At 39.4% G+C, this 15,557-nt stretch overlaps 1 protein-coding gene across 2 annotated transcripts in view; it reads right to left on the bottom strand.

The window, feature by feature from the left end:
- cpne5b (copine Vb) overlaps positions 1-15,557 on the bottom strand; it is a 144,674-nt gene that overhangs the window by 20,444 nt on the left and 108,673 nt on the right. For both annotated transcript variants that reach the window (XM_085273604.1, XM_085273605.1), the window contains exons 10-13: positions 14,552-14,656; positions 3,044-3,085; positions 2,693-2,768; positions 317-370 (exon numbers count right to left, since the gene is read on the bottom strand). In XM_085273604.1, the coding sequence (XP_085129730.1) occupies positions 317-370; positions 2,693-2,768; positions 3,044-3,085; positions 14,552-14,656 (277 nt within the window). The remainder of the gene's footprint in view (positions 1-316; positions 371-2,692; positions 2,769-3,043; positions 3,086-14,551; positions 14,657-15,557) is intronic.

The following is a 15,557-nucleotide window of genomic DNA, read 5'->3' as shown; positions in this document are numbered from 1 at the left end:
CAGTGTGGGTGAACAACTGGTCAGAGACGCTTGAAAACAACGTTTTTAGACAAAAACGCCGTTTTCAAATTACCCGGTGTATTAGTGTAGACGTAGCCTCAATCGTGCGTCATGTTTAATTAACAGGTCTGTGGACAATTAAAGAGAACATGTACAGTGCTTCATGCTGTTGTCCAGATATAGAAAGCACACCTTCCAAAGTCTTCCACAACACTTGCATGAAAATTAAAGAGGGAATCATTAACAGAAGAAAAGTAGGTGTGAAACAGAAAAGCGGCAGTCTGTCAGCCCTGATTAGTGTTGAAACTGTACTCACTGTTCCAGAGTTGACATATTTCTTTTTCTTCATTTTCTTTTTGGTGTTAATCACCTACAAAGAAACAAGGAAAGGAAAAGGAAATCCAAAATCCAGTCCATCGTGTGCTGAGCATAGAAATACTTTATATGAAAAGTATTTATACATTTATTACTGCCACTAGCTTACCAGAGTCAGTAACACAAAATGCCTTTAAACCAGAACCGATTCTGGGCTGTGCTTATTAGCTGCAAACATTTTATGTAAACTGTAAAGCGGCCTCTTTCATACCAAACCTTTACATTCACCAAAAAAATACAAAATACATCTGGCCCATCACTGGGCCAGATGTATTTTTACACACTCTAAAGCAATGTTTCCTTTTACACACATACACACCCTTTGGTTTGATGATATAATTCCACCCTAATTGGAGGCAACAAATGTAATGAAGGCATGCGTGTGGGTGGCACACAGAGACCGCGTGCCATCACACAGATGTATGCAGCGTGGAGGCAGGATGGAACAGTGAGTGTGTCTATATGACTGATGGAGGAGAACCAGTGAGGTGAGAAAGGGCGCGTGTTTATGAAATAATAGATGGGTATTATAAGAAAGCGACGCTCCTGCAAGGGAAGATTAGAAAAACTAGAAATGGATGCACGTCAGTGACATTACTGGAGACTGGAAATTCAAACATGAAATCAAATCAAATCAAATCAAATCAAATCACTTTTTATTGTCACATCACATGTGCAGGCACACTGGCACAGCACATGCGAGTGAAATTCTTGCGTGCGAGCCCCACAAGCAACAGAGATGTGCAAACACAACAACACAAACGAGCAAAATACAAGAATGGCCAACCTGAAACTAATAAATATATGTACAATATATAATAGTGTATGCATTTCTGGATGTGTATACTAAATATTTTCCTACGTGTGTGTGTGTGTGTGTGTGTGTGTGTGTGTGTGTGTGTGTGTGTGTGTGTGTGTGTGTGTGTATACACATTTTTACAAATTAAATAGTAAAAAATAAAAATAAAAATAAAAAAAAATAATAATAATTAAATATATAAAATATACAGAGTTGAATATGTGCAAAACAAGTGGCATTTATATACAGTGTGGAGTGCATAATGTTGAAGTTCCAGTAGTGAAGCTGAGGTGTCTATGACGTGTTCAGCAGTCTGATGGCCTGATGGAAAAAGCTGTCTCTCAGTCTGCTGGTACGGGAATCTCGGGTTGCAATGACTCGATGGGGTGAGACGGGCTCAAGGTGTGAGGTGTACATTTGCTTTACTGGTATTCTAACGGCTCCAAAACAAGACGGAATTGTCAATCTGAAGACCAAAGACGTCTCAGCTCATTACCTCAATTCTCTATGGCTGCTAGGCATGGAAGTGACAGCCCCTAATTTAACGTGGAGGGATGGCAATTTGTCTGACACACTGAACAATCTGCTGATGCAAAAACTAAAGGGCCTTTCAGTCTCCCCGGGAGGCAGAGAGGAATCAACAGTAGCGTATAATGGAGCTGACATCTAAAAGACAGGTATTCATCCTTTGCTGAAGGCCACCGAATCACAGAGGCGTAAAGGTATTGACATGTCTTCTTTGCTAAGATATTAGCTTTCAACTGCCCCCCTCAAACAATAGTTGTGGTTCATTAAAGATGGTCGCCTAAATATTTAATATTAGATTCTAATCTTGAATATTAGCATAAAGGCATTGCCTCTTAGATTAATGCAATGCATTCTATTCTGCCCAAAATAAAGTGGGATTTTTATGTAAACATGGGATACACCTATGTCATTTTGGCAAAAGCAGATCCCCAGAATGAGATATTTAAATGAGATGTGTTTGTAATTTGCATACAGAGCCAAATTGTATGCTATTAAGAGAAGAGACATGGTAAGCTGTCCCCTGAGAAGCACTGAGAAATAGCTCTGATCATTCTAAATCCCTGGATTGTTCCCCTATTAATCCTGTTTCGTGCTGCTGCTAATAGCTGTATTTTTATGTGTGTCAGCATCCAGGTGATTATAGCAGCAAAATAAATCTTGGGTTTAAAAGAACATCAGCAGAAGAAACCATTAATTTGATGTATTACTGAAAGGAGGAGGTGGGCAGACATGCTCAAATACTGTTTTATAAGAAAAAAGTATGGAATAACTTTTTCAGTGTGTCTTCATTATGGATTTTTGCGTTGCAGGAGTGGAGACTATCAAATGAAATGGAGGGTTTTTTTTAATGTAATAGAAAACAATGCAATGATGTCAAAGACAGCAATGTCAGTCCTGTCAAAAATGGGATCCAGGATCCCACATGTAGAGGGTTTCTAGACTTCAGAAGCCTCTAGACACGCACGTGAATGGTGAGAATGCTGGAATTACCTCATACACATTGAACTGGCTCTGCCCTCGAGCTAGCTCTCGGTAGCTGGTGGTAAAATCCCCAATGAAATCGTGGCTGGGATAAGAAATAAAGGGGGAGAAGCATCAGTAACTAGAAGCATTTCTATTAGAAATAACAGGGGAGAGAGTTGGGATAAGCTGGAACTTCGTGACAGGAAATTATAACATTCTCAAGTAAAGTTTGAACCTTGAGTTCTTGGCCTTTTGAGATTATTGTAGAGCAAGTTAGAGTGAGTTACATATAATTAAATATGGTCTTAAACAGTAACTGTACATTAAAGATTTCTCAGATTCTGACTAGTCATGTAATTTCTTGGTTAATATACTCACCTTCCATCCCTATCCCAGTCATACACCTCCACTTTGATTGTTCTGGGGAAACCAAACAGAACATACACACAAACACGACCCATAATAATGTTAGCTGTGATTAAAAACTTTTTTGGACAAGATGTGAATTCAATATTTAGCAAAAGATACTTAAGCTGTGTACACACTGGAAGCAATTTGCAGTGATGTGTCAGCTGGTCACAACAGAAAGTGAATTTGGCAACTTTATAACCGCTGTTGATGTGAAATGGGCTTGCTGTTGAGCGACTGAAGCGACCATCAACAGGAGTGAAAAATATCACTGACTGACATTTGTCCAGGTGATAAATATGCTAGAGGATAACCTGGACAACCTGAGCCTGGAATGTCTACAAGCGACCGGCTTTCAGCTTCAAAGCAAGCAAGTCGCTTAACTGTGCACGCAGCTTTAGGGAAAAGGTTTTTAGAAATGGAAAGACTACAGGTGAGCGTGAGGGTGCTTCTTTATGTTCAATGCAATAAAACAAGGTAGTAAGTAGAGATTTGCTTTTGCTTTGCTTCTTCACTTTGGTGAACATTGTTTTGACGTTTAGACAGTTGTTATAGAGCTCCTAGGTAACCTGTAATTTCCATCAAACCAACCCCAGACCTTGAGAAGAAAGCCTGCTCATATGATGACTGATTGTGTGAGGTTAAAGGTTTGTGTCAAAGTGCGAAGAAGTGACCGTTTGAAGGAGTGGGAAGAGTCTCGCTCCTTCGTTGTTACACATGGATAGTTGGTCAGGACCTCTTAGAATCACGCTGAAATGTAAGGGGTACTCTTGAGTAGTGAGGTGTGTGAAAGAGGAATAAACTAAGCAAAACCACAATCCCTTCCACAGACCTAATTAAGTTATTTTCAGTCTGCCTAAACAAGCAGTGAGTGAAAGTGGAAAACAGCAAGCTCCCAAAAGGGATGTTAATTAATGGCATGAACAGGTTTATTAGCAGTTTCTAAGTGGTGTCTTATGGTTTCTTAGTGCCTTCTTATAGTACAAAAAACTTAAATTAATATTTAAAGTGGTTGTAAAAAGAAAGTTTTTCATATTAAGACAAAATAAAAACATTATCTAGTCCTTACCAGGTCCTAAAAGATGGTAAATACAACCAAAGATGAACAAGAACACAACACATATCACACTGTGCAATTATTTAACAAAAACTAAGCCAAAATGCAGAAGCATTGAAGTCTACCCATGATTCAATGACAGTGTTGAAGAAGTCTATTGGTTTGTTCCGATACAACACAGATATGACAACACTCCTAAACAAGTCGTACTTGTTCACACTTTTTCTACTTCTACAGTCACTCACTTAAACATTTAACATGCTAACTGAGGCCTGCAGACTGCAGAGGTGTAGCTCTGGAGTTTTTTGTAATTCTGAACATCGTACAGTCTGACCTTGGGGTGAAATTTCTGGTATGTCCACTCCTGGCAAAATTGGTGCCTGGGAAGATTGAATGTTTTCCACTTGTGAATAGTGTTTCTCACTGTAGAATGATAGACTTCAAATTGTTTGGAAATGGCCTTCTAACAGTTCCCAGATTGTTGTGCAGCAACAATTACCGCTCTAAGATCATTGCTGACACACTCGAATGCCCCAGACCTGCAAACTGAACAAACCTCTGCTTTTACAGAGGTGCTCGCACCCTGATGATCAGTTAATCACATGCATTTGATTATTAGGCTGCTATTCGCCCTCTGAATTCCTATGGAAGCAGTTATGGGGTACTTATGCTGCTTCTGCATTTTGTTTTTTGTTAAATAAATAATCAGACAGTGTAACACGCAATGTTTTATTTTTCATCAGAGGTCACATTTACCCAATTTTAAGACTTGCTGAAGATCAGAATGTTTTTTTAATGTCCTGATAGGTCAAACTTTTCAAATGAGAACCAAGCCAAAGAAATATTATGTGTGTACCACTGTGATGCTGGTGGCTTCCTCACTAAATGGCAGATTTTTGACGTCCTTCAATGTGAATGCAGTGGATTGTTTTGTCAGTTGGTTGTTACAACTACAGAATCCAAACAGCATCTTTACAACAATTCTGCAATGTCTTAAAAGTGGATTTTTAAAACAGATATTAATGGAAAAGTTATTTCTGAGGACAAAAGAGATTAAAATAAATACACTGCAGTGCATATGTGAAGCTTCTGTTCTGTGTAAAAAAATAAACACAAGTCTCCGCCAACAGTTTTATCAAAGGTTATTTTTAAGGACACGAACAACAGCTACACTTTACCAGGAGAAAATATTTTGACACCGTGCTCAGGGAGCCCCGAAATCAGTTAAAACAGACGTCACTCGGGTCTCTAACAGGGATACTCGCTAACATTAGAACAAGGCTGAGCTGCCGGCTGCATGTTGCAAGAGAAAACGTCAACTCGTTTAAAGAGCTCCCTTCAAAAAATTGCCATTTGCAAACTGATGACATTTTACACAAATGCAGCAGAAACAATGTCCCAGCAGAGAAGCGAAAACTTTTCTCGGCTCTTTCATTTCGGAGTCACATTGATCTAACCCCCATACCTCCCCTCCCTCCCCGACTTCGAGTTACACAAGTACTGACACCATCCAGATCCAAAGAAAATATAAGCAACCAGTAGATCATAGATTTCCTTCTTGTCACTGCATAACTGAAAGATGCCAGATATGAGCCCAGCCACCTTCCCAGCCACATGGCCCCTGTCGCTCTGTGGTGACAGTTTGTTCTTTTGAGGTAATCTTCAAAATGTGCTTGTCATCTTCGATGGTAGGAACATGGTGCTTCTCCTCGAGGGAGGGAAATAGAAATAATGGGCAGAGGAAAAAAACTATGTAATCCTCTCACCAGTCTATATACAGGAGCAAATTGAGTAAGTGCTTAAGTGTATGTCATGCTACTCCAATAAAGGACCACATCAGACCTGCTTCTAGGTCTGATGTGCAGATACCTGCTTCTAACATTTGACACAACTTTAATTTAAATCTCTGTAATCTTACAGCCGTATCAAAGCACACGGGCGGCCCGGATCCTCGAGTGGCTCAATTGAACCTTGAGAACAATATACACTCCAAAACTAATCTGCCAGTGATATCTTTGGCTACTATTCTGAGGCATCTTTAATGAACACGACTCATTTTCAGTAATGGGGGCCTATATAATTGAGTGACAAAAAGGGAGACCGCGTTTGATACCGAACAATTCCTCAGCTCCAATTATACAGATCTGTCTGATCTTTTGCCAGGAATAAAAATAGATGATGTTGGAGACACCCAGGCTAGGATGTTAATGAGGAAGAAATGACTCTTTTGGTGTTTGAAATTATTTATTAGTGTTTAAATATATACCTTAGGTACCGCCTACACTGATGAAATACACTAGAAAGGTGAGATTTTCCTACACAACCAATTGTGGAGCTGAATATAGAACAACTTGGAAGTGTCTTCCACTTGTCTTATTTCTCTTCACACTCCCGCATTTTCTTCTCCTTGACTGGAACAATGCCTTTGACACGCTGGATTCCTGCTTTTCCTTCTCCGGTTCGACTTACCTTTGCTGCCTGTTAAATGTCTTCCTTTTCTCATTCATTTCTCCCCCCTCTCCATCTCATCTGCTTCCTTTCCTTCACTTTCACTCGCCTGTTGTTTGCCAATATGTCGTCTTGTTGCTTAAATTTGTTCAAGGATCAGATGCTTGCTGTCACCGGGGATTCAACTGGATTCTGCTGCCACCGGAAGGATGGCCTGCCTAATCACTGTGCCATCCTGACACTCGCTGGCAAAGTTGAAAGGTGTTTTTTTTTGTTAATCCTTGACTTTCTTGTTTGCAGGGTACTTTAGAAGACTGCCAGCTGATCTGACTAAAATATTTTTGGCCAGTAGTTCCTGGATTGATCTGGGATTTCCATTTGCTGTTTCCTAACAATAACAAGCAGCACTTTCTGTATGACAGCTGAGGTGCAGTAGTGCGTGTATGCAGTAATACACCATGTACCCCACTCTGCACAGGGGGATTTAGTTTATACTTGCTTCAAAACAACCACAGATATGTATCAGTGCGTATCTTGCAGGGTAAAGCTGCAGTCAATTACATTAAAGTCTTTTATGCAGTCTGTGGTGCTTCCTGCACAAGGATTTTTGTTCTCTGACTTCAGCCTTCAAAGCGGTGACCATCACCAGGTAGCATTACAAAGTAGTCTGGGTAAAACTGCATCGAGTCTGGGGAAAAGCTGAAAAATGTGAATGGAAAAGGTCACGGTTAAGCCCAAACCTGATTTAGAATGGAGTGGACACGAAGAAACGCGGCGACAGCGATTGGTTATCTCTGATTGGTAAATATTACTTTTACTGAATATTACTTATCGTAAAACATAACAATCGAGAATATTAGTTATGACTCAAAAACTCATAAAACGGGGTTCCAGTGATGCCAAACAGCTGGAGTTTCTGTGGTGGCAAAAATGCCTCACTGATACTCTGAATTTAGAAATAGTACAAAAAAACTATAAAAATTATCTTTTTTTTTTTTTGAGCTATTCAACTCCAAAAGTTCTGGTTAAGTTTTGAAATCTGTTATGAAGTCTACCTCTTTATAAGCATACCCTCTCAGCGGCCGCTCCATCTGGGCTATTGTAGGCTGAGTACACACCTGGCAGCTCCTTGTTATCACCTGCTACGAGGTATTCAACAGCCCGCTATTGTGAGCGATCCAGCTGGCTATATAAGAGAAACTCAACAAATCAAATATTTTGTCACGTCGCTAAAAAGTTCAGCTTTTATGCTCACGCCTCCTTCTGCCACTTGTTCTCCGTCTTGCTTTTATAACGAGGCAGTGTGGCTTTTAATTGTATTTGAGGGGAGAGAGAGAGGTTGCATGTGAACCAAAGCATGCTGAGTAATTTAAACTCACAGATGGACGTGTCTTGCGGTGACAGAACCCCTTCGTCATATCTTTTCAGTTTGTCCACTGATGGGGTGTTAAATGGGCGCGGTCATCCATTAGCTGTGCTCCCCAAATGGGAGACTGACAACATCAGCCTTTTGAAACTATTTCAACAGAAGTAGTAGAATACATTAAAGCCCTCGGACACTCCTTTGGCAGCACGTGGATGTTTTTAGATGCAACACCACACTGGCTGAAAAAAAAAGTGTCCTACAGAGGTGGGACCAAGTCATTGTTTTGCAAGTCTCAAGTAAGTCTCAAGTCTTTATCCTCAAGTCTCAAGTCAAGTCTCAAGTAATGTCAGGTAAGTCAGAGTCGAGTCTCAAGTCACTGGTGTAAAAGTCCGAGTCAAGTCACAAGTCTGAAACTTTGAATTTCAAGTCCTTTCCAGTCTTTAAAAAAAAAAAAGAAAAAAGAATGTTGCAGTTATATGCTAAATGTAAATATTAGACCATGTAATTTTAAAATCTGTGTTTTTCTCAACACATGACAAAATAGTGAACTTAGAAAATATACACAAATTGTGTAATTGCACCTCTTTAAAATGCAGCTCAATTAAACCTAGCTCCAAGAATAATTTTCACCGACAGTTCTGAGATACGCTGCATGTTATTCTTGGATGCGGTTGTAGGACTGGCTTTAAAATCGCATGACAAAAATATCATACACATTTAAAAAAAACTGTATCACCAACATAGCCTGGACAACATTTGCTAGTTAGATGAAGTCAGCTATCTCATCGTAGCATATTTATATGCATATTTATAATCATACGGTTCTTGGAGTGAGTGCATACACTCATGAAGTTTAGTAACTTCAGGTCACTGCAACAAGCCCAGGTACAGTTTACCGACAGATGGGTACAGGACCTTGAAATGCACCGTGTAGAACGAAAGACCATCGTACATATCATAAGTTTACCAGTCTCACAAATCGTCGTCATAAATACACATTCGTTAACCGTTTATTAATAGGACCTTTGAGCTCAACGGTAATTAATTAGTAGTGGAAATAATTTCTGGTACGCGTTACAGAAATGTAGCAGTGACAATAATACTGTATGCTGTAATCGTACTGGGCAATTAGTGATACAAAAAACCTGTTTTATCCTGTGAATAAAAGTATATGTTTTTGTCAATGTACCATAATAACAGAAGCGAAACGCAATATTGTGTCAGGACAATTCACTATTCATGCACAATAAATAAAGGAGCATAGCGCGACAATTTCTGTTCAGCGCCAGACTTGCTTGTAACCTATATCACTAATTATGTTATGAAAATGACGTATTAAGTACTAAAAGACACTGACCTTCGTGTAAATGCTTGGAGCAGACTAACCTGTGAGCTGGAGTGTTCTGGGACGTTATATTTGATCTTTGAATGGCAGCAATCCAGGCCATCCGTCGCGTCTTTGTTACTTCGGAAACATGGCTTGAACAATTTCTCTTCAACGACGTAATCCGATAACAACGGATCTCTTTACCCGTCGGCTTCCCGTGGCTGTCATGCGACCGGCTATTGCAGTTAATAATACAACAGCTTCTTGACATTTTTGTGTTTCTTTTTATCGCTGTGTGACTGATTTCAATTGAAAGCCTGCGTGCGCTACTACCGCTTGCCACGAGTTCCCAGAATCCTTTGCGGTTCTACCCCAGAATGACGTCACATTTTCAATCTCTATATAATATGCATGTTAAATTTTATATTTGGGGTAAAATATCAAGTCTTTTCAAGTAAACCGGTTCAAGTCCAATTCAAGTCCCAAGTCATTGGTGTAAAAGTCCAAGTCAAGTCACAAGTCTTAGAACATTTTTTCAAGTCAAGTCTAAAGTCATAAAATTAATGACTCGAGTCTGACTCGAGTCCAAGTCATGTGACTCGAGTCCACACCTCTGGTGTCCTATGACTGGAGGGGAAGTCAGCCAAAATAACATACGGCTGTCACTGAAATATTTACAGTCAGCTCCCATTGGAAGTTTAGGTTTTAACAAAGACACTGAAAATGAAACAGAAATGCCATTTTTTCATCACCTGATTTGAGAGTTTGAATCACTGGAATTTCATAGATTCATGCCTAAAGTGCGCATCACTACAATATAAACTATTTTAGGGACAAGGCGTAGCCTGGGAAGCTCAACATGGTCTCACATTTAAAACCTATTAAAATAAATGGCAAGCTGAATAGAGTGGAGAGACCATGTGCAGCACTATTTTTTATTTGGCTTCCAGTGGCTGTTTGTCTTGTTTGGAGGAGAAAATCTTGCAGGAAGTGGGACGGATGCTTTACTTTTACAGCGGAGACACTGTGTCTTGCTAGTCTTATTCATTTAGAGATGTCACTTTGGAGAGTCTTGTTAAACTTCAGCTTCTCCTTTTGTCAACTGGTGCAACGACTGGGATGAATGTGTGCCAACTAATACAGGAAAGCAAATCAGCAGTCGGTCATCCACTGACTCATGGAGGCAAGGTGTAGAGATACCTCGATGTCTTCGTCAACATGAGATGGGCTCAGAATGAGACACATTAGAGTATGAGATGCACATAACAAACAGCTGGAACTACAGACGCTGTCTCTACACCCTGATACACTCACGCCAGAATAGGGAAAGTCTTCTGCACTCGCTCCAGATGTGGAAGGTTAGGATGACATTATATTGAAGGAAATGTTTGAAATACTAAGGCCTCAGGCTACGAGATAAGGCCTCTCTGGGAAAGGCATACAATGTAAGAATAAGTAAGAAGACAACACATTTACTTCAGGTTATTGCTTTATCCATGTGTGTCATCTATCGTAAAAAAAAAAAAACCATTTATATTCTGCAAAAATATGCCTCCGTGTTGAAGTGTAAAAGTTGGTGTATTGGAAAATAATTATTCAAACTGCAGTGGAAGAGGCTTCAGAAATAAATCATCATAATGTGCCGTACACCAAACAGGTGGCTTAAAAGTCCACCAGGTGTAGCTTTAACGTCACTGCAAAGACAAAGAAAGCACGAATGAAACAGAAATGTCATTAGCTAACAAGATATTCTCGGAAAACTGAGACTATGGTGTTAGCTAATGTTAGGCATCATACAGAAACAAAAGATTTTTTTATATTTAAACTATATATCCTGGGTAGAAAAATACTTTGTGATAGCTTAACAAGCTACATCATACAGCACATTTTTCCCCTTTCATCCAGCTGACAAACATGATAAAATAGGCTTTGCATTTAACACACAGTGTCTTCAAAAGTATTTACCCTCTTCCTGATTTTTTTGTTTTTTGCATATTTTTCACATTTCTATGTTTCCAGTTACAGATTTTAATATCAGACAACTATAACCTGAGTAAATACAAAACAAAGTTTTTAAATAACGATTTCATTTATTAAGAGGGAAAAACCTCTCCATATACCCGACCCTGTAAGTAATAGCCCTGCCTGCTGAATCACGAATTAATTCCATTGTTTTTGAGAGCTGAGTTTAAGTTAACTAACCATACCCTGGCCTGATTACTGCCAGACTTTTTAAATCAAGAAATCACTTAAATAAAACGCGTCTGACAAAGTGAAGCAGATTAAAAGATCTCAACGTGTAATGCACCATGCCAAAAACTAAAGAAACAGCTGAGAAATAAAGTCTGGAAAGAGTTACTGATGGAACCATGAAATCTGCTCTCTACCAGAAAATCCTGAAGGACAATGTCCAACCATCAGTTCACCCCCTGAAGATCAAGCACACCCAATTTTTGCAGCAGGACAATGATCCAAAACGCACCAACAAGTCCACCTTTGAATGGCTCAGAACAAACAAAAGGAAGGTTTTGGAGTGGCCTAGTCAAAATCCAGACAGAAATCCAATTGAGATACTTTGGCATGACCTAAACGGGCCATTCATGCTCAAAAATGTGGCTAAATTAAAGAGTGATCTGAAAGACTTGCCAACTATTTCAAATGCCTGTGGATAGCTTTGTTCCCTTAATACTTGAAATCATTATATAATCAGCTGCATTTTATATTTACTCAGGTTATCTTTTTTTTGATGATGATCTGAAACAGGTAAGTGTGACAAATATCTAAAAAACTAAGAAATTCAGAAGAGAGCAAATATTTTTTCATGGCATTAAATACCAGCCATTTCTGAGGGCTCAGTCCACAGATTATGTCTATATATTTATTCTAGAGTAGTGTTGCATGATTTACAGTTCCAAATAATCCTTATTTATATCCGATGGGCGTCGGTGCATTCCCACAGCTCCTTCATTGTCTGAATCGAGTTGTTTTCAGCTCCTCTCCCTTTAAGCCAACTTGTTCTAATTGGCTGCAACTGCAAACTGCAAGATTCAAAACTCAATTTTAAAGCCAAATGTTTGATACTTGTACAGTTTTAAATAGGTCTGGACAGTATTAGATGTGTTTGTTGTATCTGGCTCTTTGCATCACATTAACACTTCAAATATTTGGAAGGTTTCCTTCACTTGATGTCTGTAAGCAGTAATTGCATACTGGTTCAAAGTGACTGACAGCCTAAAGAGCTGTGTTTGCTGAATGACATCCTCGGCGATAATGTACCATGACAGAGGTTGTAAAGATTATTTATTAAAGGATCTTGCAAACTATGTAATTAAAAATACTGACAGGCCTCCCCATTGCCCTCTCACAGGAACATGAAAACCGAAAAAAGAGAAAAAAAAACACTGACACACAAAGTTGATTTCTCGCCCACTCTCAAATATATAACCTGTTTATAGCACTGTCTTGGTGATATTTCAAGACACACAGAATCTCCTGCTGTTTCAGCTTTTGGCTTGTCACATTTCATTATACTGTGTGGGCATGTGTGTATATGTGTTCATGCTTTCATAGCACAGGAACATTTAAGGAAGTGCCTTTGATGTCCAGCTCAGTCCCTTGTGTATGATTGGCTCTGACAGGGTAGCGAGCACTTCTCGGACTTCTGTGTGATTGGCTGGCTGACACAGTTTTGCCTGAAATTTATCGAAACGCATCTTGAGGCAATCCCACACATCCATAAAATCCGCGTCATCAGTAGCTATGTCCCTTTTTCTTTAGGATTCATCTCAGTTTTCTAAGCGCACACCAGGTTCTCAGCATTTTCAGTAATTACTTTCACTGCACACAAAAAAAGATACGACAGACACCTTTGAGAGAGATAGCTGAGAAAAGAGAGAGAGAGAGAGAGAGAGAGGCAGGAAAAAGATGCATAAAAAAAACATCCCCCCCCCACAAAAGTGATCTGTCACAACTTTTTTCGTCTATCCTCACAGCTCCTTCATGATTTACTTTGTTTTCTTCTCAGAACTGTCTTCTAAATTAGAAACAGGCAGATACCCCATGAGGACAGGGAATTCATTACTTTTCTGACACAACATATCTGCATTAATTATGTGCCAGGAGGGAAGAGCAACCCATCGTTATTTTAGATATTTGGCAAATAATGTAATCCAGTGTAAAAACAAAGAAAGAGGAAGAAGCCTGAATCATGACAGTGTATTTAAAATGCTTCTAAATTCATTAACCATCATATTAGTCACGTGGATGCTCTTTCATTTTTTTTCCCATCGACTCACAATTTGTTAAGCCTTGTGTTGTCTGAATAATGAGCATTCTGCTTTCACCCCACACGTATGTGGTTTACAGTGCTAACGGTAGCTTGGTCACTCTTAAAACAATGGCTGCTTGAATTAAGACATTGACAGCTGAGGACAGTCTCACATCTAACCCGTAACTACTATACACGGGCTCAGAGACCAGTTAGCAAACACAAAAACTCCTTGCAATTGCTTTGGTCATTAGCATATTGCTGTGGTTTGCATGAACAATAGCGACTAGTCTGCAAATACTAGCAAACTACTTAAGTTTTACTCCTTGTGGTTTCACTGCAAGCTTTAGTGAAACTTGAAAAAGTGCAATTTAAACCTTCGTTCATATTCAAGGTGCAAGTTTCACTGTGAAAGCGAATAGTCTCCATTTCTGGTTTGCATCGCACATTTCACAGTTTCACTAAAGCTTGGCAAGTAGTTTGCTAGTGTTTGCTGACTATTCAGCATTTTCCTTACAGACTACGGGTGACGATTGCAACCATGTAGTGACCAAAGCAATTGTAAGGAGCTCTTAGCAACTTATTTGACAATAGCAACTAGCAGTAACCTCTAGCAAGCACAACAGGTCAAGGATTATACACTCTTCCCTAGCAACTGGCAGTTACCAGAGTCAATGACTGGTCTCTAGGCCTGTATGAATGGGGCTTTAGCAATTAATTTTACAGTGATTGTCAGCAACTTTCAGCAACCACTCACAGCCAGTCAGCAATTGGTTGCTAACTTGGCTGATACCTTCAAGGGCAGCATTTTTAACTGTTTAATTTTATAAGAGAAAAGCTTGTTCGAAGAGAATTGTAAATTTATTGCTACATCACCATCTCTCATTTCAACATTACCGACTGTTCATGGTGTGTGTATTATATTTATTATCAGGTAGAAAGAGAAGGTCAACAGATGCAACAGTGTGGGGAAAACAGCAGATATGCAGATAAGAAAGTGTAAATTGTTGTACCTGTCATAATCTCCATTGCAGAGTGCTCGTACTGGGATGGTAAAAGGCTGCCACACTGGATTTAATGTGTTCTTCACCACCTCTGTTTTGTGGCAGATAGTAAACCTAGAGAAGGAGAACAAATGTTATCAAATATATTCAAGAAAACAGTGAAATAAAATTTGTCCTTTGTTGCTTACACAAGCCAGAGAGAAATACAAAACTATGCAGGGAAGAAGCAGGTAATGTAGGAGATGGGCAAAACAATAAAGAAAATCTTGCAGTCTTAAATAGGGCTAGGCCAGTCTCACATATTTTAGACCATAACAAATAATTTTATATTTTGTCTAGCTTTTTAATTCCCTATCTTTGACCGCAGGTGAGACTATGATATGCTAATGAATTCCTTTGATATCTAAAATTTTTGCAGTCAAAAAAAACCTCCTAAAAAGCAACAACGTATCAGTTTTAATCCTGCCTTTTTACCCAAAGGCCTGGATTACTCATGCACTACTAATTGCCTCAAGCCTTTCAGACCCCTGTGACTCATTTAACCATGAGCCTCTAACTTTTACCTCCTCTGGCCACCAACATGTAGCATGCCTATGGGGATTGGTTTCCCAAGCTGTTAACATAAAGAGAAAAATGCATGAAAAAAAACTCCAACTAGACTAACACAACACTTGGTAAAGCATCTGTTGGCAGATAGCGCTGACTCCGTGACAATTGCAAAGCCCTCTGGGAGGCTAAACAGCACTCTGGGAAAGTGTGAGGAGATAGGAGAGTCTTGTGCATCCCTACGTGAATTGCCTCAGAAACTGTTTTTCCTATTGGTTTAAAAGGCAGGTGCAGATGCAGTGTTTTTCTTTATCTGTTCATTTTATGCTTCTTACATTAATTGCCTCTTTTTCCAATTTGCTCTCCTGGAGTGTTTTATGTAAGGCATAGTCCTGGGAGTTGTGGTTGTGGTGTGAACTGGATAGATGCCTCTGTACACAGCTTTCTGGGGTGTACGCACCTCATGAAC

The sequence above is a fragment of the Mchenga conophoros genome, linkage group LG5 (assembly GCF_057382185.1).
Source record: "Mchenga conophoros isolate Kocher_MC1m ecotype Shallow Benthic linkage group LG5, M_conophoros_male_GT1.1, whole genome shotgun sequence".
NCBI classification, from domain to species: Eukaryota; Metazoa; Chordata; class Actinopteri; order Cichliformes; family Cichlidae; genus Mchenga; species Mchenga conophoros.
The sequence above is the reverse complement of the archived record's forward strand: the minus strand, read 5'-3'. Positions and strand labels throughout refer to the sequence as shown.